Source organism: Sphaerodactylus townsendi, linkage group LG07 (genome assembly GCF_021028975.2).
Source record: "Sphaerodactylus townsendi isolate TG3544 linkage group LG07, MPM_Stown_v2.3, whole genome shotgun sequence".
Classification (NCBI taxonomy): domain Eukaryota; kingdom Metazoa; phylum Chordata; class Lepidosauria; order Squamata; family Sphaerodactylidae; genus Sphaerodactylus; species Sphaerodactylus townsendi.
The window spans coordinates 102,953,540-102,978,291 of NC_059431.1; the positions used below are offsets into that span (position 1 = coordinate 102,953,540).

The following is a 24,752-nucleotide window of genomic DNA, read 5'->3' on the forward strand; positions in this document are numbered from 1 at the left end:
CCGGGAGGCCATGGGTTGCAAATAACTTACGCAGTGCCCTAATAACTGTTTGTGATGTCATTGACATTACTGGCACTACTTCTAGCCATTTGGAATATGAGTCCACTACGATGAGAAACACCTGGCCTTGGAAAGGCCCTGCAAAATCAATATGTACCCTTGACCACGGTCTTTTGTGGACTCCCATTGATAGGTAGGGGCCTGAGGTGGGGCAGGTGCCGTTATCTGACACTCCCTGCACCTGGCCACCCATTCTTCTATTTCACTATCCATCTTTGGCCACCACACATAACTACGGGCCAATGCCTTCATTCTCACTATTCCGGGGTGCCCTACATGTAAGGCCTCCAGCACCCTAATCCTTAAAGCTGCTGGGATCACTACTCTATTTCCCCACAGTAAGCACCCCTTGTGGACAGATATCTCGTGCTGCCTCATTCCAAATGGTCTGAATTTTTCCTCTAACTTACCCAATGGCCAACCCTTCCATGCCCAATTCAAAACTCGGGCAAGCACTGGGTCCTTAGCTGACCTTTCTGCTATTTCTGCCGCTTGCACTGGAGGCTCTGATAACGATTCCAACATCAAAACCTCCAAAAGTGGGGAATGATCTTCCTCCTCCCTTTGTACTGGCAAGCGACTCAACGCATCTACATGACCAATTTTCTTTCCCGACTGGTGCTGCAAGACATAATCATATGCATTCAGGAACATTGCCCACCGCAGCATTCTAGGGGACAATATCTGTGGTGTCTGGCGCTCTGAGGAAAATAATCCCAACAGCGGCTTATGGTCTGTAACAATCATAAATGGTCGCCCATACACGTAATCATGAAACTTCTTAACCCCAGCCACTATTGCTAATGCCTCCTTATCAATTTGCGCGTAATTTCGCTCCGTTGTAGACAATCAATACAATACATTACATGGGACAAATAGTATTGCCTGTTTTGGACAAATGAATAGCAATGTCTGTTTTAGATTGTAAGGTGAAAAGCCAGGCCAGGGTAAGTAGTTGAAAATATTTACACTGCAGGTACATGCTGCAAACCTCTGGTGTTTACCAAGGCTGATTCCGCATGGGCCAAAAACAGCGGTGTGAAAATGGTGTAAAAGGGTTTATACCGTTGTCACACCATTTTCACACCGCTGTTTTTGGCCCATGCAGAATCAGCCCAAGCTTATCAAGATAAGCTCTTTGCAGTGAACCAGGTCTGTGTTTTTTGTCTATTTAGACCAGAAAACTGTCTAGTTAGAAACTATTTCACCTTATATTGAGCAACCATCGGTGTGAGCCTCGAACCTCTAGCTCAGGGGTAGGGAACCTTTAACACTCAAAGAGCCATTTGGACCCGTTTTCCACGGGAAAAGAAAACACTTGGAGCCGCAAATAATTTTTGACATTTAAAATAAAGATAACACTGTATATATTGGGGGTTTTTTAACCTTTTACTCCACTCATTCTGAGAAGCACATGGATGCACCCGCCCTGCTGCCTGCAGGGCGGGCAAGGATGGGGCCAGCGGCTCGGCCTTGCTGGCCGCCATGAAAGCGCCCACCCTGCTCCAACGGGGCGGGCGAGAGGGGAAGCGTGGCCCAGCCGGCCGAGGGCAATTGGTGCGCCCGCCCTGCTGCCTGCAGGGCGGGCAAGGATGAAGCCGGCGGCTCGGCTCGTGGAGCCGCAGTGCAAGGGCAGAAGAGCCGCATGCGGCTCTCGAGCCGCAGGTTCCCTACCTCTGCTCTAGCTTGTAGGGAAACGTTTGTGCTTTTGTTCTCCCTCCCTTGACACACATGCATATTTGAGTGTCTCCACTATCACTGCAATAAAAGCTACTTCATGAGACCAACTGTTTGTTTGGACAGCCTTGTTATTTGTCTAACATTTTCAGCAGAATATTCCATAAATCTTGAGATCTTTGTTTGTATAGCCAGAGGTTTATCATATTGTTCTCTCCCTGGAGGAGAATATACTGGCTGCACGCCATAAAAGAGATCAGGTTTGGGACTATGTTAATGAAATTCCTCTACTTAATTAGACTTAATTGGTAAGTCTTGAAAATGAAACCTTCATTTTTAATATTAAGACTATTCTAGGAAGTGTGAGTCTTTATGTAGAAAACCATGATTTAAATCGAGTCTTGCTGGCTAGCGATTTAAATCGTGATTTAAATCAATTTGACCCCTTGCCATTCAGGAAATGTAACAACGAACCAAGAAATGGTTGCAGATTGTCCAAAATGGGCACATTTTTGGAAGAAGTGCTTAGTGGCTTTGTCAGTCCCAAAGAAGTAAAATCCAAGAAGTCACAACACTATCCGTTTATCACGACCCGTCAAATGATGCCTGGCAGGGTGGAAACTTTTGAGTTCAACAGCATTCTTCTCAGGCTGAATATTACAAATAAATAAATAGTTTGTAAAATTATCACATTAAGCCTAACAAAGAGTTCTGGTGAGCTGGAATTCTCACACACTGTTAGGTGTCATTTGTTGGTCCCATTCAGAGGTTTTATGTGGAATGTGTTTTGTTTTGGGTTTGTTGGTTTTTTAGAGGCAGACTCTTTGCCAAGCATTTTGTTCAGGTCAACAGGTGAATGTCTTGACCTTTCAGCAAACAGTCTGGTGTTTTCCTTCTCTCTGCCATGCCCAGTTATTAAACTCACCCATACTGACGAATACATTCCATTCAGTACCCGCAGTTAGAAACTGTGGTCAAAAACTTTATAGTCAAACTTCGCAGTATGTCAATTAAAAAGCTAAATTGTCGCATGTTCTCTCTCTGGATTGTTGTGAGTGTCCATTGCGACACGGAACAACAATTCTCATTAGTTCATTTTACCTGTGTTAAGGACAGCTCCTCTTAGATGACTAACAGTCACAGAGGAAATTTACGAGAGAGAAACTATGTAGGTTCATTGAAAAAAGGTCCTACCTCCAACCGCTTCAACAGTGCTAAAGAAATGAGACAGCCAAGTTGCAGCTGATGTGATAACTGTGATATCTAGAGCAATGAATTACTTCAGCTGCTCAGTCCTTTCTTGGCCCCCCTTCAGACAGGAAACTATTGGCATCATTAAGAAACGTTTAGGTATGGTTGCCATAATACACTCTGTAGAGCACAATGAGTTTGTTCTACCCATTTTGCCAATATTCTTCTATCTGGCCAGCTTCCCGACTAGCATTCATATTTGACTGTTCCTCGGCATACATGTAATTTTTGAATTTTGCTCCAACATCTGGATCAAGAGGAGATATTAGCTCTTTTATTAGAAGGCAATAGACCCATCACTCTTGCTGTTATTAGCTTTTACACCCCATGCTTGATTTTTGCAGCCAGATGTGGCCTAATTTTTTTATATTTTAGTATCCTGCTTAAAACTAATAAGTTACAAAGCAGTATGAAGTAGAGAAACATTTCCAATGTGACATGTCAGGCAACCTGCTTTACTGCCGTCTCTTATCTGGGGCCCTGTGCCAAAGTCACAGAAAAAGAGAATCCTCCCCCACCCCTCAGGTGGGAAGAGAGGAAAGCATCCATTCTGTTTTCAATCTGCTGGTACCTCTGAAACTTCTGGGAATATTCTCAGATTCTCTACTTCAACTGGTCCAAGAAAGAGAGATCACTTTTCTGACCAGTGCTGTCATCCTGCTTTTGAATTCTGAGAACCAAAGGTCTATTGTCCTCTTTTCTCCAGCAACCAACCCAGACGTCTCCGATAAAGCTGGCAGGCATGTCCCGTGAAGACAACAGTTCTCTTCTCTGTCATTCGGTCCCAACATCTGACAGGTTCTTTCTCTTCAAGGCCGCAGCCTCCTCCACAGTTTGCAGGCTAACTTGTGGGGGCTGTTGTCATGTATGAACCATCCAGCATTCCTACTCTCCATACATTAGCAAGGTTAACTGGAGCAAATAGAAGAAAGAGCTTTTGTCTGGGCATGCTGACTAGAAGGCAATTCTTTTCATGTTCAAAGCTAGTGCATCAAGACCTTAGAAAGGCAGTAGAGGAAATATGAGAGCCAGTGTGGTGAGGTGTTGCACTAGTATCTGTGAGTCCTGGGTTCAAAATTTTCCTTCTGCCATGAAAGCTTGCTGGTTGACTTTGGACTAGTCGCACTGTTAGTCTAACATATCTCGCAGAGCTGTTGTGAGGATAATATGGAGATGAGGCTGTTATTCTTTTTTGTAGAGGAGTTGTTTTTTTGCGGGGAGCATTGTTTTGTAGAATCGTGTAGGCTTCATGAAATCGTGTAGGCTTCATGAGCTCTTCGGGGGAGGGCGGTCTATAAACCCAGTTAATAATGATGATGATGATGATGATGATGATGATGATGATGATGATGATGATGATGATGATGATGATGATGATGATGATGATGATGATGATGAAATGCCCTTTTCCCAGGGCAGGTGCAGCTGGACGGTTATCTCCGCAAACTGGTACAGATAAATGCTGAGCTGTTGCTTGGTAAGGGGGCACTGAGGGGAAGGAATGCAGTGCCTTTATTGGGATAGCTTGGTGGGAACATTTTAATCTTGGCAATGATTTTCTGATGTGTAACCTGCTGTAATCTCCATTCAACAAATCTATTTCAGTTCCAACCATGGCTGATTATTGGGAAGACCTGGAACACGAGGGGGGAGGGGGTATAAATGAGTAAATATATAAATAAAATCTTTTTTTCCATTGATAATTGTTTTTTTGAGGTAAACTGTCAGCTGAAAATATCCCTCTTAACTTGGAGCACCAATGACAAAGTATCTGCATTTTAAATGCATTAAGGAATTTAAGCGCTGCATTTTAATAACTTAATATTAGTATTGTATTTTATCTTTCCACTTGTCTGTTTCATGTTGTAAACCGCCCTGAGCCCTTTGGGGGAGGGCGGTATATAAGTGGAATGAATGAATGAATGAATGAATGAATGAATGAATGAATGAATGAATGAATGAATGAATGAATGAATGAATGAATGAATGAATGAAAATCTGAGAGAAAGATTTCATATAGAAGAAAGTTAAGAAGAATCTATGAACAACAGGCGGCAGACGAACCTACAAAAACCCCTTGCCAAGACAAAAGTAAATTTCTTATAAAATGTGATAGGAAAGCCATGGAAAATTAGATAGAAACGCTGCGCCAGGTAAACTCACCGATCACACCGGGATGCAAAGAAATCCTTCCATATCACTCAAACAGGCAATTTTGTAGAGGGCAACATTGAAAAGGACTCTGATTCATTTGCCATTGTTTGTGTTGGACTCCATCTCTAAGATGACTCAATTCCTTTACTGTCACATTGTGCTCGAAGCTGCCAGACTGCCCGATGGCTTGTTTTAAAGCTGATTATGTTTCCGCTTCTGCGCAAGGCCTACCTGCTCCTGAGGTGCTGCTGTATTTTGCTCAAGGATTATCGCATTCTGAGTATAATGAGCTTGACAGGCCTTGTCAGCTCATGGGAAAAGCTCTTGGTGACAGTTAAGGCTTTATTAATTTTGTTTCCACTGGCAATTTCAATTTAGGGATCCTTGGCTATGACAAGTTGACCCAGCGGGGTTCTGTTCAAGAAAGACTGAAAAAAAGAGCATGCAGACAGAATGGCAGACGGACCTTAGTAGTTGAGTTACAGCACTTGAGTGCCAATTTGAACCCACACTTGTTAAGGGAAGATCTAGGTTGATGAGAATGACTCATTTAAGTCTTCAGAAAGACCATCATGTGGATTGCAGAACAATCAAATTATTCTATATGTTAATTACAATCAGATAAACTCAGGACACCGGAATAATAAAAGAGATATTGGTCATTCACTGAGTCAAGTAATTTGGGCAGATACGGGCTCTCTTGATCTCATCAGTGTTGAAAAACTTCCATCCATGAAGTTTGGATCTAAAGTTCTTCTGGCCTTTAGCAGTCCTATAATCCCCTCAAAGCTGTTTAAAATCATGAAATTTCTTACATCTTTAGACATCTTTCCCAAGAGTGGTTGTTGTGGGCTTTCCAGGCTGTGTGGCCATGGTCTGGTGGATCTTGTTCCTAACGTTTCAGCTGCATCTGTGGCTGGCATCTTCAGAGGTGTATCACAGAGAGAAGTGTGTTACACACTGTGTCCAGAAGTAACACACTTCTCTCTGTGATGCACCTCTGAAGATGCCAGCCACAGATGCAGGCGAAACATTAGGAACAAGATCCACCAGACCACAGCCACAGAGCCCGGAAAGCCCACAACAACCAGTTGAGTCCATCTGTGAAAGCTTTCGACAATACATTTCCCAAAAGTGTTTTTTTTAGAGTAGCTATCCCAAAACTTGATACCTGAAATTGACCTTCTGGAAGAGCAAATGACAATGAGCAGCTGTGGCGTAGGAGGTTAAGAGCTCGTATACCTAATCTGGAGGAACCTGGTTTGATTCCCAGATCTGCCGCCTGAGCTGTGGAGGCTTATCTGGGGAATTCAGATTAGCCTGTACACTCCCACACACGCCAGCTGGGTGACCTTGGGCTAGTCACAGCTTCTCAGAGCTCTCTCAGCCCCACCTACCTCACAGGGTGTTTGTTGTGAGGGGGGAAGGGCAAGGAGATTGTAAGCCCCTTTGAGTCTCCTGCAGGAGAAAAAAAAGGGGGGGGGTATAAATCCAAACTCTTCTTCTTCATCATCTGTTAACACTCAAAATTTTGAAAATGTCCTTTCAAAATTTGCTATCTGCTCTTGGGCTTCTCAGCCACCTTTTCCACGAGTAGAGAGTGGAGGGACCCCAAACACCAGTATTGTCTCAAATATGAATTTACTGAGGACCCATGCCCTCAGTAATCACACTGAACTAGAATCTGATCAAACTGGGAAGGGTCAAATCAAGACCTGTGCATAGAGGAAGAAGCAAAGGGAGGGTGCTAGCGCAGTGAGCCAAGTTCCTGCTTTATTTCCATTGGTTGTGGTATCTGAACATAGCTAATGCAACAGCTGGTCATTGGCCAGTGTTTGACCCTTGACATGTGCTGGAATGCTAGCCTCCGTTACAAGGTGATCTGTGACGGAAAGTGCTGTCAAGTTGCATCTGATTTATAGCGATCCTGTAGGGTTTTCAAGGTAACAGACATTCAGAAGTGGTTTGCTATTTATTGCCTGCCTTTGCATAGCACACACACACACACACACCCAAACAATTGCACCCAAAGGCTTACTTGCAAATCTCTTAAAGTGACAATGCCACAAGGAGCTGAAGGTAACAACCCTTCAAAATTCTCTCACTACGTAGGAAGTATTCAATCAATGTCTCACTCATTACAATCCAGGAAAAACAAGTATGCATGCACAGTAGTCATACACAAAGCAAGTGAATAATACTATCAATAAAACATTGATGATATCAAGAGTACAAATACACACATTGACTTTTCAGTTGTCTCATTACAAAGGTATCTGCCAAATGCAAAAATTAACTAACATACAGTTTCAACTCAGATATGCTCTTAAGTTCTATGAACAAGTTACTCTGATATATCTTTAAGTGTCCTTTTAAAGTGTCCTTTAGACCTGGGGAGTGCGGTCTAAATATGGAATGAAATAAATAAATTCTTGAAATGCAGATAGCAACAAATCCTCTGCCGATGCATGAAATGTGGTTCGGACTAACCAGAATCCAGTGTATTCTGGCTTGAGGTACAACCCTTCCAATTGGCCCAGGATTCTGTGTTAACAATAAACTGAAGCATATTTAAATGTCCCCCGTAAAAAATAATGATATTCTGCACAGCAAGCCTGCATTTCCTTGGTAGTTCTATCCAAATACTAACTAGGCCCAACCCTGCTTAGCTTCCAAGATCTGACAAGGTAAGGATAGCCTAGCCTTCACAGCAATTTACATTTTAAAATATTTCCATTCTGGAATTTTAGGTAATTGTTGGTCTGTTTGTTTATTAGCCCTCTATGTGGCCAGAAAATAAATTGACTGATTTGTGGATACATTTTGTCCATGGGTTTTGAAAGAAACATTTACCAGGTATTTTCAGACTCTTCTGAAGACCAGGTTATCTTGGACTATGCCTATACTAAATTTTACAGCACAGAATTGTCAGGAAATATTTATACCCCTGGAGCCAGAATGCCTTTATAGAGATCAGCGATTTGTAAGCATCTTATCTTGATGGCCCAATGATCACAGATTATAGAAAGACATTTACTAGGGCTAGGTTGGATAATCTACAATTAGCAGTATTGAAAGGCTGTTACAATAAGATCCCATTTGCAGATTGAGTATGCTGTTGTGATCACAAATCTATTGAAGACTTGACTCCTGTAACATTTCGAGGGAACTGGTTCTGGAGGGTTTTCCAGGCTGTGTGGCCGTGGTCTGGTGGATTTTGTTCCTAACGTTTTGCCTGCATCCAGACTTTTCTCTGTGATACACCTCTGAAGATACCAGCCACAGATGCAGGCAAAACGTTAGGAACAAAATCCACCACACCACAGCCACACAGCCCGGAAAACCCTCCAGAACCAGTTGAATCCGGCTGTAAAACCCTTCGACAATTTCAAGGGAAGTTTCTTAGCAATATTTTTACAGCATTTGGCACAGAGATCAGAGTAAAATAAATTAGTTGTGTTAATGGCAGATAAGGATAGAAGGATCGCAATACAAATGGCAAAGTTTGTTGCATCAGTCGTTAAGAGCCCCATCCAAAGGAAGTGAACCACCAGATTCGCCCTCCCTCCCTGAGCGATCTGGCCAGTGTGCAGCTGCCACTGCCTACCACCACCACCACCACCACCACCCCCCCGTACTGTAACGTGGCCGCTGGCACAGCTGAGGCGAACTGGGGCATGGCAAAGCTTCCCTCCCAGCCTTTGCTGAAATTATACTGGCGGGCTGTCCCTTGGACATAAGCCACCCTTTTCGATGGTGTAAGTCCATTGAGGTACATAGAGTCTTCTTGGCAACAGGGAGACTTTTTGAGTCCTTCCACGCATTCATTAGGCTTCACTTTAGATTTCTTCATAAACATGGACGAAGCGCAAATAGTCAAACTTCTGTCGCTAAGGCTACTTGACGCTGAAACCCAACTGCTTTCTACTCAGCACATGAAGGGCATTTTACCGGAGGGCTCCTACCTTCCCCCCTTCCGTAAAGGGCTACCAAGGTATTTCTACAATATATCTTTGCCGCACCTCCGGCGTACCTTCATCCTAGCCCAACTGAACGTCCTACCCTCAGCAGTCCTGAGCGGCAGATTTCTCCAGATCCCATACCAACAAAGAACGTGCCCCTGCTCACAAAAAGCCATCGAAACAATCGAGCACATCCTCCTAGATTGCGAACTATATGCTTCATCTAGAAGACAATATATAGACCCATATACTGAGAACTATGCCTACTCATCAGACAAGGTCAAATCTTTCTATCTGCTTTGTGATCAGTCTCCTCAGAGATCCCTAGTTGTTGCCAAATTCCTGGCGCTGGCACAACAGATTCACCACAGATTTTAGTTTGTTTGTTTGTTTGTTGTTTTAACTGCTGGAAATGTCTGAACCTACTTATTTTAACTTGATTCTCCTCAACCTCTCTGTTGTATTTTAAATTCATGCCAATAAAAGGTTGATGATGATGAGTCCTTCCACGCTGCCAGGTAGCCTCTTTGGGGGAGTGACCTGGCTGTTGGTGGGACTGAAAGATAGTTACGATTGCAGAAGTAAATTAATAAGATCTTAGATATGGTTAATTATATTTCATATTATTTTATGGATTTTATGGATTTATTTTAAGGGGTGTGTTAATTTGTATTATTACTTATTGGTCAAATTATGTGACAGCTTGTGTTGATATTGAAACTATAATTTACTGTGTATTTCTTCTTGTGTTGCCTCGTTTGCTGTGCTGAAGCAGTGAAGTTATTGATTGACTGATTACTTGCAATTAGTCTTTGTCGCTATATATTTTCCATGTGTCTGTATTGTACCAATCTGAGCATATTGGTTTGAATAGAATGAATTTGATCCATTTGCCCACCATTGATTTCAAGTATTTCAAGGAATGGGTCAGAATCAGAAATCTAAGGGGAACGTGTGCTATCTAGTTGTTTTAAATGTATTTCCAGGATTTGTTTTCAGTTCCTAATTAAAGCATTAAGGTGGTTTCAGTTTCAATACAAAAAAATTATATTGTACACTGTGCCAAAGAATGAGGACTAGAAATGCAAGCCATGTAACATAGCATGGTGTAGTGGTTAAGAGCAAGTGCACTCTAATCTGGAGAACCGGGTTTGATTCCCTGCTCTGCCACCTGAGCTGTGGAGGCTTATCTGATAAGCCAGATTAGCTTGTGTACTCCAACACATGCCAGATGGGTGACCTTGGGCTAGTCACAGTTCTTCAGAGCTCTCTCAGCCCCATCCACCTCACAGGGTGTTTGTTGTGGGGGAAGGGGGGAAGGGCAAGGAGATTGTAAGCCCCTTTGAGTCTCCTTACAGGAGAGAAAGGGGGGATATAAATCCAAACTCTTCTTCTTCATAAGGTGTACCATGTAAAGAACAAGTCAAGGGTCAGAGCCATAGAAGACTCTTCACCACCACTCAATTTCTTTCAAACTGCACTCTCTAGAAAACTTTTAAGAAACAACCCCTGGCTGTATTGGAGCAACCTGCTAGCAACCGGCACAAGGCACAACATGCTGGTAGGAATCAAAGGGAAAGGTCATAGGCAGCCAGTGTTTGCAATCCCTGCCCCAAGCCCAAACAACAGCAAACTGCCAGAACAGACAGAAAAAATCTGGATCTGTCTCTGCTTGCCAGTTCATTTGGTAACTGTTGGGTTCATCCATTCCCCACAGCAGAGAGAAATCCCATCTCTTACTGTTGTTGCAGTGATCTTTAGCCTGTGGGGTTGGGACACTGAAGTGGGTCATGAGTCTTATAGATCTGCCTCTTCGGTTGGGAGTTGGTTCTTGGAAGGAGTGCCACAATCTGCAGCTGGGCCAGAAGGAGCGATAGGATGGCAAAGCCAAGAAACTGGTGAGGATCCCTCCATTGGTCTGATCCTTGGCTTGTTGCTCAGATGGTCCATCTTCTGATGCTTGACTGGCATTTCTGCTCCCCGGCTGCCTTGACACCAGTTAGGTCATAATTCTGGTCCTCCCCTTAGTGCTGTCACATGTTTTTGAGATCATAGACCATAATGTTACATGGCTTCATTTTACATGCATGCCTCCTAGGAGTTAAAGGTGGATCCCAGGTCTGCAGAGACTGGATGCCATCTCCTTCTGGTTTGTATAGAATGACTCTGATTCATTTTCCCACCACTGATTTCAAGTATACTAATAGACAGGTAGGACATACATTTTACTGACAAACATTTCATAAGTGGACCGTTCTAAACTCTTCACTCGTCAGTATAGCATTACAAAAGTTACTGGCCCACAAATGTTACTAGCCACCTTACTTACGTATCCTTATTGCAGCCATTTATGGCCCGCGAGCAAACGAAACCACCAACTTTCATAAAGTCTTGATGCTGTTCAATTATCGTTGACTGGCCTCTTCAATGTAACAAATGTTGATTGACTGATAAAGTCTCGGAGGTTGCCTGGAATTAAGCCTTGCATGGTATGCAAAACTGAGCAAGTAGTTAATTGCAAGTCTTTGTTGAAAGCAGTCATTATTAAAGGAGTGTAAAAAATTTGCCAGGTGCAAGGTGTACCTGGGTGTTTTACTTTATTATGTGAAAAAAACACCCCACTCTTTCTTTCATTTCTACCCATCCGCAGCTCTGGTTGACATTTGCTCCAGTGGCTGATAAAACGGCCGAACACTTCCACATTACACTGGATATAGTCAACTGGCTCTCTCTTGTGTACCTGGTGATCTCTGTTCCGTTCGGGCTGGTAGCCATATGGATGCTGGACACCCTTGGACTTAAATGTGTTGTAAGTTGAAACAAAACTAGGGCTCGCAGGCTGAATCCTGCATTTGAGGTTTTCAAAGTGTGTCCCACAGAACCTAGAGGCTCCTTGGACACTCATCACAAGCGTGGTGTAGCAGACAGCATATGGGGCAAGCACCCTCAAAATCCCAGGGTCATATGGGCATCAAACCATGAAGCTGCTTTGGGTCCATTCACCATCCTTTAGACCTGGGATAGGCAACACCCAAAATATGCGCCAACTGTGGTATATTAGTCTTGCTTGGCACCCAAGGCCATGTCTTCTGACAATCTTCTGAGGCACTACTGGGACCATCAGTATGAGAAAAGGCAACCGGCCGAGCTGATGTCTATCATTGCGTAGACCTACAAGCTACCAGCCGAGTCCAAGAAAAATCACTGAAACACTAGTTGCCTGGCCAAGTACAACCCTCTGCTTCCCCCCTTCCATTTTGTTTGTCCCCACACCAAAACCTTGACAGGTTAGGCCAGGGGTCAGCAACCTTTACCACCCAAAGAGCCATTTGGACTTGTTTTCCACGGCCCCGAAGCTCTACTGAGCCGGAGAGGCAGCTCCACATGGAGCCACCTCCGGTTCGGCCCCTCCACTCACCTTTCCTGGAGGGACACGCCCATGCTACCCTCCGACCTCCAGGCCACCCGGAGCCGCAGTATAAGGCTGAAAGAGCCGCATGTGGCTCCGGAGCCACGGGTTGCAAAAAAAAATAAATCTGATAAATAAGCCCTTTATAGGTGTTACATCCCCACAAACTGGGAGTGCGTGTCACCTGCAAATGCTCCCAGTACATGTGGCCATGTACACAGGAGAATGTGCCTCTTTTGCATTTCTGTACAAGCTTTGGCACATACATAACAGATTCCTGGCAAATCCAGTGGTCAGTATGTGTAAGGGCCCTTTCGCACATGCAGAATAAGGCACTTTCAATCTACGTTCACAATTGTTTGCAAGTGGATTTTGCTATTTTGTACAGTAAAATCCAGCTGCAAAGTGCATTGAAAGTGGATTGAAAGTGCATTATTCCGCATGTGCGAAGGTGCCCATGCTGGCAGCCTGTCGCATCTCTTACTGTTGTTAGCATACTCATGTGAAAAGAAGGGGGGTGGGTGGGAGCCAGAACTATGATCTCAGTGGTATCATGGCCAGAGAACCAAGGACATGAAGCATAAGCCAGGTGGGGAAAAGGTGCTTCCTGTCCACAATTGGATTACACACTTGAAAACAAATACAGAAACTTTAACACAGTCTACTCTGTTGTAGGTGATGCTTTGTGCCTGGCTGAACATGGTGGGAAGCATTGTCCGAGTGCTCAGCATCGTTGACCTCCTGAGTCTAAGTTCCTTCAATGTTGTCTACCTTCTCGTAGGACAGTGCCTCTGTGCTATGGCCCAGCCACTCATTGTGTTTGCGCCAACCAAACTGGCAGCCGTGTGGTTCCCTGATCACCAGAGAGCCACAGCCAATATGATTGCCTCAATGTGTAAGTAATTCAATGCGGCTGGGGCAGAGTAGTGCAATGGCGAAACGACTGAGCTGTGAGCTGCTGGCTTCAACTCTCAGTTCTGCCATGAACTCATGAGGTGGCAAGCCTCTCTCTCTCTCTCTCTCTCTCTCCCCCTCTCTCTCCCCCGTCACTTTTTCCAGGCTGTGATATGGAGATACTGGCATGTGTCCTACCACTCCTCTCAACAACAACAAATGTAATGCCTTCCTTTAGTCTGAAGAAACGTTTACCAACTGAAGGTGGCCCTTCCACCAGTGGGATTCATGTCAATATCTGGCCTACCTTGTAGCTTTTCTTAAAAAATGAATGGATTGGATCATAGTGAAAATCTCCACTGTCAGTGAAGAACAACCTCCTCCTCCTGGCTGTAGTTGTGCCCTGAAATGCTTCTACTGGAGGCCAGGGTACAGAATGAAGGAGGGAAATCTGAGGCCTGCGACGGGAGGGATGACTCAGTGAAAATCAGCCTCTCCTTGTGTCAACAGAAACCATCAGTGAGATTCAGCGGGAAGTATATAAAATGGAGTGTTAAGGGTTTCCCAGGCTGTATGGCCGTGTTCCAGCAGAAACCCCACAACACTCCAGTGATTCCGGCCGTGAAAGCCTTTGACAGTATATAGAATGCTGTGAGCACTTATCTATTGAAACCTTAAGCATAATTCCATAATGCATAAATACGGGAATTACTTTAAAGAAAGAAGGGACTTGAGGCACGGGGCAAACCAGACGCCATCCACATTTTTAAATGGGTTCTGTTTTGATGTAACTGATATTTAAATTATGTTCTAATGTATGTTTTAAACTTGTTGTGAACCGCCCTGAGCCCTCAGGGGGAGGGTGGTATATAAAATATATATATATATATATTTTATGGGGTAGTGGTATAAATAAATAAATAAATAACCTCCCACCATCTTTAATGCCAGTCAGACTGTCTATCTCAGGGGTGGCCAACCTATGGCACTCCAGTTGTTCATGGACTACAATTCCCATCAGCCCCTGCCAGCATGGCCATGCTGGCAGGGGCTGATGGGAATTGCAGTTCACGAACATCTGGAGTGCCATAGGTTGGCCACCCCTGGTCTATCTGTTAGGCCCCTCTGGATAATCAAACCCACACAGTCCAACCCTCCAGCGCATCAACAGAGGACCAGTTTTCTTATTGCCTTGGCTGGTTCCTGCATTCATCAGATATGTGTGACATCAGTTGCCCAGATTGTGAGAAGATTTGCTGAGCATCATGCTTTTCTGAAGGGCGGGGTGACTTGATAATCTGGGAAGTAATTGTGGTAGGTGCCAGGATGCTTCCCACCTGCAAACATGGAGAGCCAAGAGCTAGCATGGGGTAGTGGTTAGAGTGCTTGACAAGGTTCTGGGAGGTTCAGATTCAGATCCCCACTATGCCATGGAAGTTTGCCCAGTCACCTGCCCTCTCAGCCTAACCCAAGCTGTTCTCCAGCATCACAGACCAATCTGTAACATGCAGTCTACAGCCCAGACCAGACATTCCACAGTACAGAGGCAAAGTGTTTCTTAGCCTGAACCCCTTCAGGGCAGTTCTGTACCAATCTGTTCTCCAGCCTCACAGACCAGTCTGCAACATGCAGCCTACAGCCCAAACCAGACACGCCACAGTACAGAGGCAAAGTGTTTCTTAACCTGAATCCCTTCAGGGCACAACATGTCTGTGTTTTTTTATCCACTTGGCATCTTTTTATTCAACAGACTGGCCACAATTAAGTAACAGCAGAGGACAAAAATTGAGACTTGTCAGAAGCCCTTGAACAGTTTTCAGTATTTGAATCCTTCTTTGGAGTGAAATCTATTAACCTGGCGATTAAAACCATATTGAATAGGTGAATTTTACCACTGTAGCAAGTGACCCATTTTTAGCATCTGCCCTTTCTCAGAAGGATTGGAATTTCCAGTCCAGTAATTCAATTCATGCAGTAGTTGAGTCTTGAACATTCTGCTCTAAGGCTCTGTTTTGAGTGGCTTATAAATATACAAGGAAGAAATTCTGAGAGGCAAATCTGGCCAAGAAAGTAGTTTTTTTGGACTGCAGTCTATTGGATAGTATAGAATTACATCCTTCCAAGTCCATTGAAGGAAGCAGGCTGAGAAGGTTGTACCTCTGCTTCACGTTGGACTGATAGTTGTTACTTACTGAAAATATTTTGCCACCATACCCATAATTATTGTAAGTTCTTTCCCACTCTGTTTTTGGAGTTAGTCTTGGAGGGGAAGGTAGATCTCAGAGCCAGCCAGATGTAGGGGCATAGAATGCTGGCATAGAATACACAATCTTGGACAGGTTGTACATCAGGTCTTCCCTGATGGAGAAGAGATTGTCAGTCCACCAGACTTTTCCTGGTAGTCTAAGTGGCCTGATCACCCTGGATCTAAGGCAGATTCTGCACGGGCCCAAAACAGTGGTGTGAAAATGGTGTAAAAGAGTTTAAATGGTGTGAAAGGATTTACACCATTTTCACACTGCTGTTTTTGGCCCATGCGAAATCTGCCTAAGAGTAGAGATGTAACATTTCCAGAAATTGTGAAGCCTTGGGGAAAAAAGTCCCCTCCCCCCAAAAAATAGGAACATAAATTTTGGGGGAAATTGAACTATATCCCATGCTTACTGTCTTATCCACCCTAACCTGATTTGGCTTCGTAATTTATAACTCACTTAGCATATCCAATTGCAATATTTGACATACTTGTGGAGTTTTAAAAGTTACAAATGTCTTGGTTTTGTTCAAGAAGCGTTACCAGTATCTCCAACCCTTCAGAGAAAACTGCAAGCTGGTGCACCATATACTATCTCATCACTAGTACGGTACCTTCATTTTGGCTATCTAGTTAGAGAGAGCTCAATTCTCAATTACACTTTCAGAGTTTTCATCTGAGGTTTTGGTACAGTTTCTGTCCTACTTCTGAACTTTTCTGTCTGTCTCTCTCTCTCCTCCCTCCCCCCCACCCCACCCCACTGCAAGACAGGGCAATAAGGTCCTTTTTGCCCAGTCTGTTGGAGGATGTGTCACAGTAGTTTGAGGGAGAGGTGAAAACATCAACTGTCAGGTCCAAAAAATGACAAGAAGGCATGCAACAAGGGAGGAACAGTGACAGTCCTTCATGCTCCCCTCATGAAGATCAGGTAGCTTTCTAGGGACAGAAAAACACACTAAATTGAATAATTATATATGACCACAACATTCCTGCCTGATATTTAAAAGCATTTCCCTTATTCAAGAATAGAAAATATGTCATAGACTTTTTTTTTCAGCAATCCCTCAAATTTCCGGTGGAAAAATTGAAAATAAAAAGGTCCTTGGGGGGAAAAAAGACCCCCCCCCATTTTTTTTCATTCTCCCACCCCAAGCTTTCAAATCTCTACAAGATTCCAAGTACAGATTTTGGTTCTGCCTTGACGCTTGCTAGGTGACCCAGGGTCAGCTATTCTCTGTCAAAGTTATCTGCTTCACAGGATTGTCACATTGTCGTGACAAAATGGAGAATTATGTGCACCGCCCTGAGATCTTTGGAGAACGAGGGGGGGGGGGGATTTACTAGACAGAGCTTTTGACATAACTGCTGCAACTAGATTGATTGTTATCAGATAGATGGCAAAAAAATAAAACTGGTGGATGAATGGCCTGAGAAATTTTGCAGTATCCCAATTCTATAAAAGCTAACATAATTTATACCGCTATTTTTCTAGAGAGGAAAATTGTTCAGATTTGCAGGGCAATGGAGTTATACCCTTCTAAGCCCACTGACTTCAACAGATGTAAAAGGGTATTATTCTGTTTAGGACTGCACCATTAATATCCTGGAAGTTTATTTTGGAACCACAAATGTGATACAAAGCATAGTTCAGATTCTTTGATAAAGATTTTTTTGATGAGCTAAATTAGAGATTCTATTGGGAATTTTCCTTCTCTTCCCTCACTGTCATCTCTTTTGTATTTTGTTTTTCATGATCTTTATAAATGTATCAAAAAACACTAAACAAAAGAATCAGCATTTTCTGACCATATTGTCTAGCAACATTTGTATTTCTAGTACTGGTCTGCTTCTCACAAAGTGCAGGTAAAATGGTAAACCTGTTTGGGGATAACATCACTTCAGATCTCAAAAAACAGAGTGTTCTTTCATATACAGTTTTGCATCCAAGGAAAGCTAGCATGTCAGGGATTAGAATCCTGCCCCTGATATGCTAGTTTTCTCTGTGGATGTATTTTTCTGTAGGTCATCCACAGCAGCCTGAATTTGAAATCTGAAGACTCGCCGCTTCAGGACTCTAGCGAAGTGTGTTAATTTTGATATTTTATAATTACAGATATGATTTACTAGTGTCGGAATTTCTCTTCTGTGGAAGAACTTTCCAGGAAATGCATCCCTAGCTGTAGTTTGAAATTCAGAAGCAGGTTTGCTTCGTCATCTGAGGAGGGCCGGTTGGTGGGTTTTAGTCACCCCCAGCACAGCACACATATCCAGTGGTGGGATCCAAAAATTTTAGTAACAGGTTCTCTCACCAGCCCCCCCTCAGCAAAAGGGGTAGAGGCGTACCTAGGCAAACCTGAGCCCTGGGCAAAACCTGAGTTAAATGACACCCCCATGGGCAGCCACCCCACCACGACCCCAAATTTTTTTTTTGCACCAGGTAATTTCTAAATCATCACCACATTATAGAAAATGCCCCAACTCACAAATCTGAACACAGCAATGGTGAAACACACAGGTTCTTTGATAGAGACTAGTGAAATAAAAGGCACAAAAGGCTGAGAATCAATGAACTGCAGTACCTGAAAGGGATTAACCCAGTTTAGGGAGTTACATTATTAGTCGCAATTGCTATACGGAACCTTCACGTTCAAAGGCAGTATGCCTTTCGGGGAGGTGAGGGCGTGGAGATGGAAAAGCGGACCCAATTAGTAACCCCCTCTCGGCACACACAAATAATTAGTAACCCACTCTCGGAAACTGGTAAGAACCTGCTGGATCCCACCTCTGCACACATCACCTCCCGGGCTTGGGCTGCTATAGAGAGACCAGAGACAAGTTCTGGCAGCATTGCAAGCTCTCTGCCATCCAATTGATGGCTGGAAGCCGGCCCATTCCCTGGGGAAAGTCTCTGCACCCCACTCATTATTAGTATGACAGTTCTGGGTTGGGAAATCCCTGGAGATTTGGGGAGTGAAACCTAGGGAGGCCGGGGTTTGAGGAGGAGAGGGATCTCTGTGAGGTATATCACCACACAGCCCATCTTCCAAAGCATCCGTTTTCTCCAGGGGAACTGAACTCTGTAGCAGGGAGATCAGTTGTAGTTACGGCAGATTTCCAGGCACCACAAGGAAGTTGGCAACTCTTCTTGTTGTAATGCCTGAAGAAGTTGACTAGGTGGCTTGGTGGGAGAGCCAGCCCTTCTTCTGTGGACTCAGGACTTAGAGAAGCCAGACAAAAGTCCTGAGAGATGCTGACAGGCGTTCTTCAGCTGGAGGAACAGCCACTACACTGAGTGTCTAAGACGCAGCTCTAGAAAAGAAGCAATGAGTGTCTGAGTGTCTAAGACACTCACTTCTTGAGTGTCTAAGAAGCAGCTCTAGAAAAGCAGTGAGTGTCTGAGTGTCTAAGACACTCACTCCTTGAGTGTCTAAGAAACAGCTCTAGAAAAGCAGTGAGTGTCTGAGTGTCTAAGACACTCACTCCTTGAGTGTCTAAGAAGCAGCTCTAGAAAAGAAGCAGCTCTAGAAAACATGAGTTTGGATCCATTGGAAATGGAAGCAGCGGGCGGGGGGAGATTACTTTTGATGATCTTCTCCTTTTGCTGTGATTTCTAACTTTTTCTTCATACTGTTTCTGAAAGATTCCCCTGTTTCCCACTAGCAAATGTTATGGGTGCTGTGGACTGTGGCAGGAGGGGAAGAAAAGGCTGAAGTTACCATTCCATGGGTTGAAGTTACCATTCCATGGGTTGAAATTACCAGTGGGTCCAATCCAGGATTTAGTCCTGGGGAAACTGTCCTTGCTTTTTCACTTTTGGTCAGCTTGTATATAAAATTGTTTGGCATGGCATTTCAACGGCTTTAAGGAGGGAAAATCACTTTTCTTTCTTTTTTAAAATTTCCCTGTAGCCAATCCACTGGGCATTCTTATAGCTAACATACTGTCTCCGGCTCTTGTGCATGAAGAAAAAGATATCCCTTTAATGGTAAGTGGAAGCTAATGAATTTGGAATCAGCCCCCCCACCCCCCCCCCACACACACCTCTTGGCAGACTTGCTGAGCGGTCCGTTTTTGACTTGCTGGGGTTTTGTTTTTTCAGCTTGGAGTGTATGCTGGGCCTGCCATCTTGGCCTGCGTTTTAACCACAGTGGGTATTCACAAAAAGGAGCCTCCGACACCCCCCTCAGCCAGCGCGAGTCAGGCTAATTCCCAGTCAGTCTTCACAGGTTTGAAGATGGTACGTCGTAAGTGAAAAAAGGATGGGTATACTTGGAAGGGCAGGGGCGCTTTACCAGTCTTGGGTTAAAAAGGGCATAAAAATCTGCTTTATGGCAGAGGAGATGGTTGGTCCTTCTTCCTCCGCATCACCTGTCCGGGATCTTCAGCAGAGAAGCCTTCCTTGCTGTTTCCCGGCATCTCTTATCACGAGATGGCAGGAATCGAACCAGAGATCTGCCGCCTGCATTCTGACATTCAGCCTTGCAGCCCTAAGATTCACCAGAAGAGTCTGATCTTCTGTGTATGGATGGTTTGATACACCACTGGTGCTGCATGGGCAGTTCCTACCCCATAGTCCTCAATACAGCTAATGGGACAAATTCATGGGTCATCATCACCCTGGGACTGGGTGGGTGGTGGCCTGATTAAAATATCAGATTAACTGGTGATTTCATTAGAAGAAGAAAAGTTGGATTTATATCCCCTTTCTCTCCTGTAAGGAGACTCAAAGGGACTTACAAACTCCTTTCCCTTCCCCCCTCACAACAAACACCTTGTGAGGTAGGTGGGGCTGAGAGAGCTCCGAAGAACTGTGACTAGCCAAAGGTCACCCAGCTGGCGTGTGTCAGAGTGCACAAGCTAATCTAGTTCACCAGATAAGCCTCCACAGCTCAAGTAGCAGAGCAGGGAATCAAACCCAGTTCTCCACATTAAAGTGCACCTGCTCTTAACCACTACGCCACGCTGGCTCTCCAGACTGAACTTGTGGAGTGGAGCTGGATTACTGAAGGTTAGGAAAACAGCTTTTGGAATAATGGAGAAAGATAATGGAGGAGAAAAACTATGTGGGGGGCTTGAAAAGGGTGCAAATATCCTAGAAATGTGGTTGTGATCAGAGGAGAGGCAAGGGGCTCAAACAAAGAATCTTATTGCTGGGGCCATCGTAATTGTTTTGTCTCCATATCCTATGGATTATCAACACAGCACCTTCCCTAAAAGGTACTCTTTCAGTGGTTCGGGGCAACAGATTGTGACTTGCCCACAGACTCATTCACATCTGCCCGACTGAGTGAGCTTTTGAACCCAGATCTCATCTAAACAGATCTAAAGAGCCAGCATGGTATAGCGCCAGGGTCTCCAAAGTATGACCACACCTGGCGCGTCGAAAGATTTCGGCAGCTTGTGATCCTCTTCAATATGCCCCTGCCACAACAACAAAGGCAGATGGGCCAGGTGGGCACAGGTGGCAGAGGAGTCCTTCTCTGCAGAAAGAACCCAGTCTCAGGGGGGCCAGGGGGGGGGGCAGGCAAAGAGCTGAGGGAGAGGTTTTCCTTCCCTTGGCTGGCTTTCGGCTTCTGCTGCTTTTTGTGCAATTTGGCCAGGGGGGAGAGAATGAGCCTGCTACTGGAAGGTGGGGAGGGTGGACTCCAGATCCCTCTTTGGATCCCTCTCTGCTAGGGGCAGCTCTTGGATGCTGATGCTCAGTCAAAGAGAAAGAGCAATGCTGGATCCCCCCCCCCCCCCCGCCCAACAATAAATTGCTGCTTTTGGTCCTGAACAGAAACAATCCAGCTGGCAGATGGCCAGCGTGCTCTGAACCGGAGAATAAAGCATCCTTTATAAGAGTTTTGTTCTTTATTTTTTCACAATGAAAGAGAGAAAGGGCAAGGGCAGGAAAAATGGCACTTCCCTCAGAATCTGGGGGAATCAAAGCAACTGCCTCCTCCACAATTTACCTCAGAACGGTTAACTTTGGACTCAGCAATGGGCAGCAGTCCAGAATTCCTCGAAGCCCGATGGGCACAAGTTCCCCAGAGCCGTTGGAAAGAGAAGCAGGTCCTAGCTTGCTGGCAAATATTGCATTGTTTCCTCACAACTGCCTCTTGTCTTCCTTTCCTAGCTTTTTAAGAATAAGGCTTACCTCGTCTTGGCACTCTCCATCGGAGGAGGGGTCGGACTCTTCACCTGTTACACTGCTCTGCTGGAACAGATCCTGTGTGTAATGGGCTATTCGAATGTAAGTTGCTTCATCTCTGTTGTGTGTCTCAACTTGTGACAGGATAGTAGAGGCAACAGTGTGAGGCTGCAGGCCAGGAATTCTGGTTGGCAAACATAATCTTTGCTGTATGGCTGGTGGGACAAGCCAGGGTTTACTCACAATTGTCTGCATTCACATATCCCACAAAGCCAGACTTGTGAATAGCAAGCCAACTTCAAATGTGGGTTTGACCGCCTCTCCAAAATTAGCTGGAAATTTGGGGGTGGTGCATAGATGGGGCAGGATTTGTAGAAGGGAAGAATTTCACAGCATATCATGCCATAGAGTCCAGCCTCCACAGCAGCCATGTTCTCTAGGGGAATTCCCAGGGGATCTCCCTGGCCCACCTCCAAACAGTCACATCGAAACTGTCATGTAGCCTGATGTCTGAACTGAGCACCTCTGTTGCTTTCAAAACAAATAAAGCCTGTTCTGCATAAAAACGTCTTAAGCCGTACAACTACAATCTCTCATCAAGCTCCCAATTAGTTTTTTGCAGGCCTGTGTGGTGCCTTGTTCACCGTTTCTGGGCTAATCGGTGCCTTCTTTCTTGGGCTCTACGTGGATCGGACCAAGAAATTTATAGAATCCACCAAGATTGGTTTTTGTTTAACTGCACTGGCTAGCATTGCATTTGCAGTGGTAAGTACCATGGGGACCAAACACTGTGTAAATTGCCATAATGGGAACCCAGTGTTTATCTAATTCATTTAGGTCCTGCCTTTCTCCCCAGATAGGGACCCCAAGCGGCTTACGTCATTTTCCTCCCCTCCACTTTATCCTTACAACAGCCCTGTGAGGCAAATTATGCTGAGTGGCTCAAGGTCAGCCATAGCACAAAGTGGGCATTTGAACCTGGGTCTTCCAGTTAGTAGCCCAACACTTTTAACTACCTCACCACACTGGCTCAATAACCTAGGTCAGTGGTGGCAAACCTTTGGCACTCCAGATGTTATGGACTACAATTCCCATCAGCCCCCACCAGCATGACCAATTGGCCATGCTGGCAGGGGCTGATGGGAGTATAGTCCACTGCTATCTAGAGTCTCAAAGTTTCGCCACGACACCCTGGGAGAATGTCACACTCACGGCCCTCCAGATGTTTTGGACTACAGTTCCCATCATCCCCTGCCAGCATCATGCTGGCAGAGGATGATGGGAACTGTAGTCTATAACATCTGGAGGGCCGCGAGTTTGACACCTATGTATGCAATGAAAGAGTGCATTAATAGAGCTAAGAAATAGCTAGCCATCATATGTCTTATGGATAACATTAACGAAGGAAATATAACAAGATGAGCAGAAATTGTTTTGTATTGTACTGGCAGGTTCTCACTTAATCAAGTGCTAGAATAAGTGCTTAATAAGTGCTAGAATATTTAGAGGGTTTTTTTAAAGTGCTTTGAAAGGCCCAGAGGGGGCAAGCAAGATTGCTTGTTGCTACCATGATGCAAGCAGTGCCTGCCGAATTTAGATGAAGAGAGACCCTAGGCTAGTGATGGCGATCCTTTTCAAGACAGAGTGCCCAAATTGCAACCCAAAACCCACTTATTTATCGCAAAGTGCCAATGTGGCAATTTAACCTGAATAACTCCCTCGAGCAGGGGCCAACCTGCTGTAGCCTCCAGCAAGTCCCACATGCGCCGTTCTGCGCCTCTCTAGCATCTCTGTTGCCTCTTGCCACCCCCCACACCCCCAGCAGCCACCTGGAGCACAGGCACCAGGCCCACCAGCCGAGTCCTCCCTGCTCGCTGAGGTGCACGCACATCAAGTCCAGCGGCCCAGGCCAGCCTAGATGTGTGAGTGGGGGGACCATTTCCCGCCCACATGACGAACTCTGTGCGTGCATGCCCACAGAGAGGGCTCTGAGTGCCACCTCTGGCACCCGTGCCATAGGTTCGCCACCGCTGCCCTAGGCTGTTTCACATGTGAGGCCCCTCCCAGTCTTCCAGAGATGGAAGAGTGTTTTAAACAAAACTGAGTAAAGCCAAGGATGGTGACTGGTGTTTAAAATTCCACAATTCACAATTTCTCGTCTAAAGGACATGGGATGTTCTTGTTAAATACCATAGTGCATAAATGTGTAAGAAAGGCCTATGCCAGTGTTAAAAATATTAAACACCTTGGCCAGAGGCCCCCTGGATTTTGAGGCCCTGAGCCTCAGCCTGCCTACCCTATAGGTAAATCCAGCACTGGATTCAGACCCAACAAGGCTCTTGTGTTGACTTTAAATGAGTACATTTCCCTCTAAAATGACAATCAGCTGTCATGGATTAGATTTGTGTCCACCAAACAGGTTGTCTGGCTCTCAGAAGTTTGTGAGGAAGGAGAGATGAAAACATAGGTGACTTTTCAGGGCACCAAGATGAAGGCCAAAAGCCTTCTCCAAACAGGGGGGCAATGAATATGCCTTGGGTTTCCTTCTGATTGTTGCTCAAGCTGAACAATAGAACTGAGATTAATATTCCATACTCTGGAGAGTCACAAATAAGATGGCTGCCCTTTCTCTCTCTCTGAGAGTCCTCCCATCCTTGGATTGGGCCATCACAGGCCCACTGATGGTGGTGGTGGTGTGTGTTATGTCTTTGGAGACACTGAAGTGATAAAGGGTCAGAACTGAGTCACAGAAGCAGTCCCTCGTTCTTCAGTCTGCTTTAATAAGTGTGGGCCAGAAGCCTGAAGGGAAAAAACCGCACGGCGAGCAGGTAGCTGGATCCCCATAGTTTGCTGCCCTCTGCTGAGACAGAAGACTGTGTATGGCAGGGCAGGGTGGGTCACTCTGGCCTAAGTGTCCAAAACAAGGAGCCTTTCTATTTCAGTCCCGTGGTTGGATCCACT

The 24,752-nt window shown here is 44.9% G+C and overlaps 1 protein-coding gene across 1 annotated transcript in view; it reads left to right on the forward strand.

Moving 5' to 3' along the window:
* The window catches only part of SLC49A3 (solute carrier family 49 member 3), a 37,340-nt gene that overhangs the window by 4,724 nt on the left and 7,864 nt on the right, over positions 1 to 24,752 (forward strand). The window contains exons 2-7 of the mRNA XM_048502746.1: positions 11,755 to 11,913; positions 13,189 to 13,408; positions 19,567 to 19,643; positions 19,758 to 19,895; positions 21,777 to 21,893; positions 22,404 to 22,556. Coding sequence (XP_048358703.1) covers positions 11,755 to 11,913; positions 13,189 to 13,408; positions 19,567 to 19,643; positions 19,758 to 19,895; positions 21,777 to 21,893; positions 22,404 to 22,556 — 864 coding nt within the window. The remainder of the gene's footprint in view (positions 1 to 11,754; positions 11,914 to 13,188; positions 13,409 to 19,566; positions 19,644 to 19,757; positions 19,896 to 21,776; positions 21,894 to 22,403; positions 22,557 to 24,752) is intronic.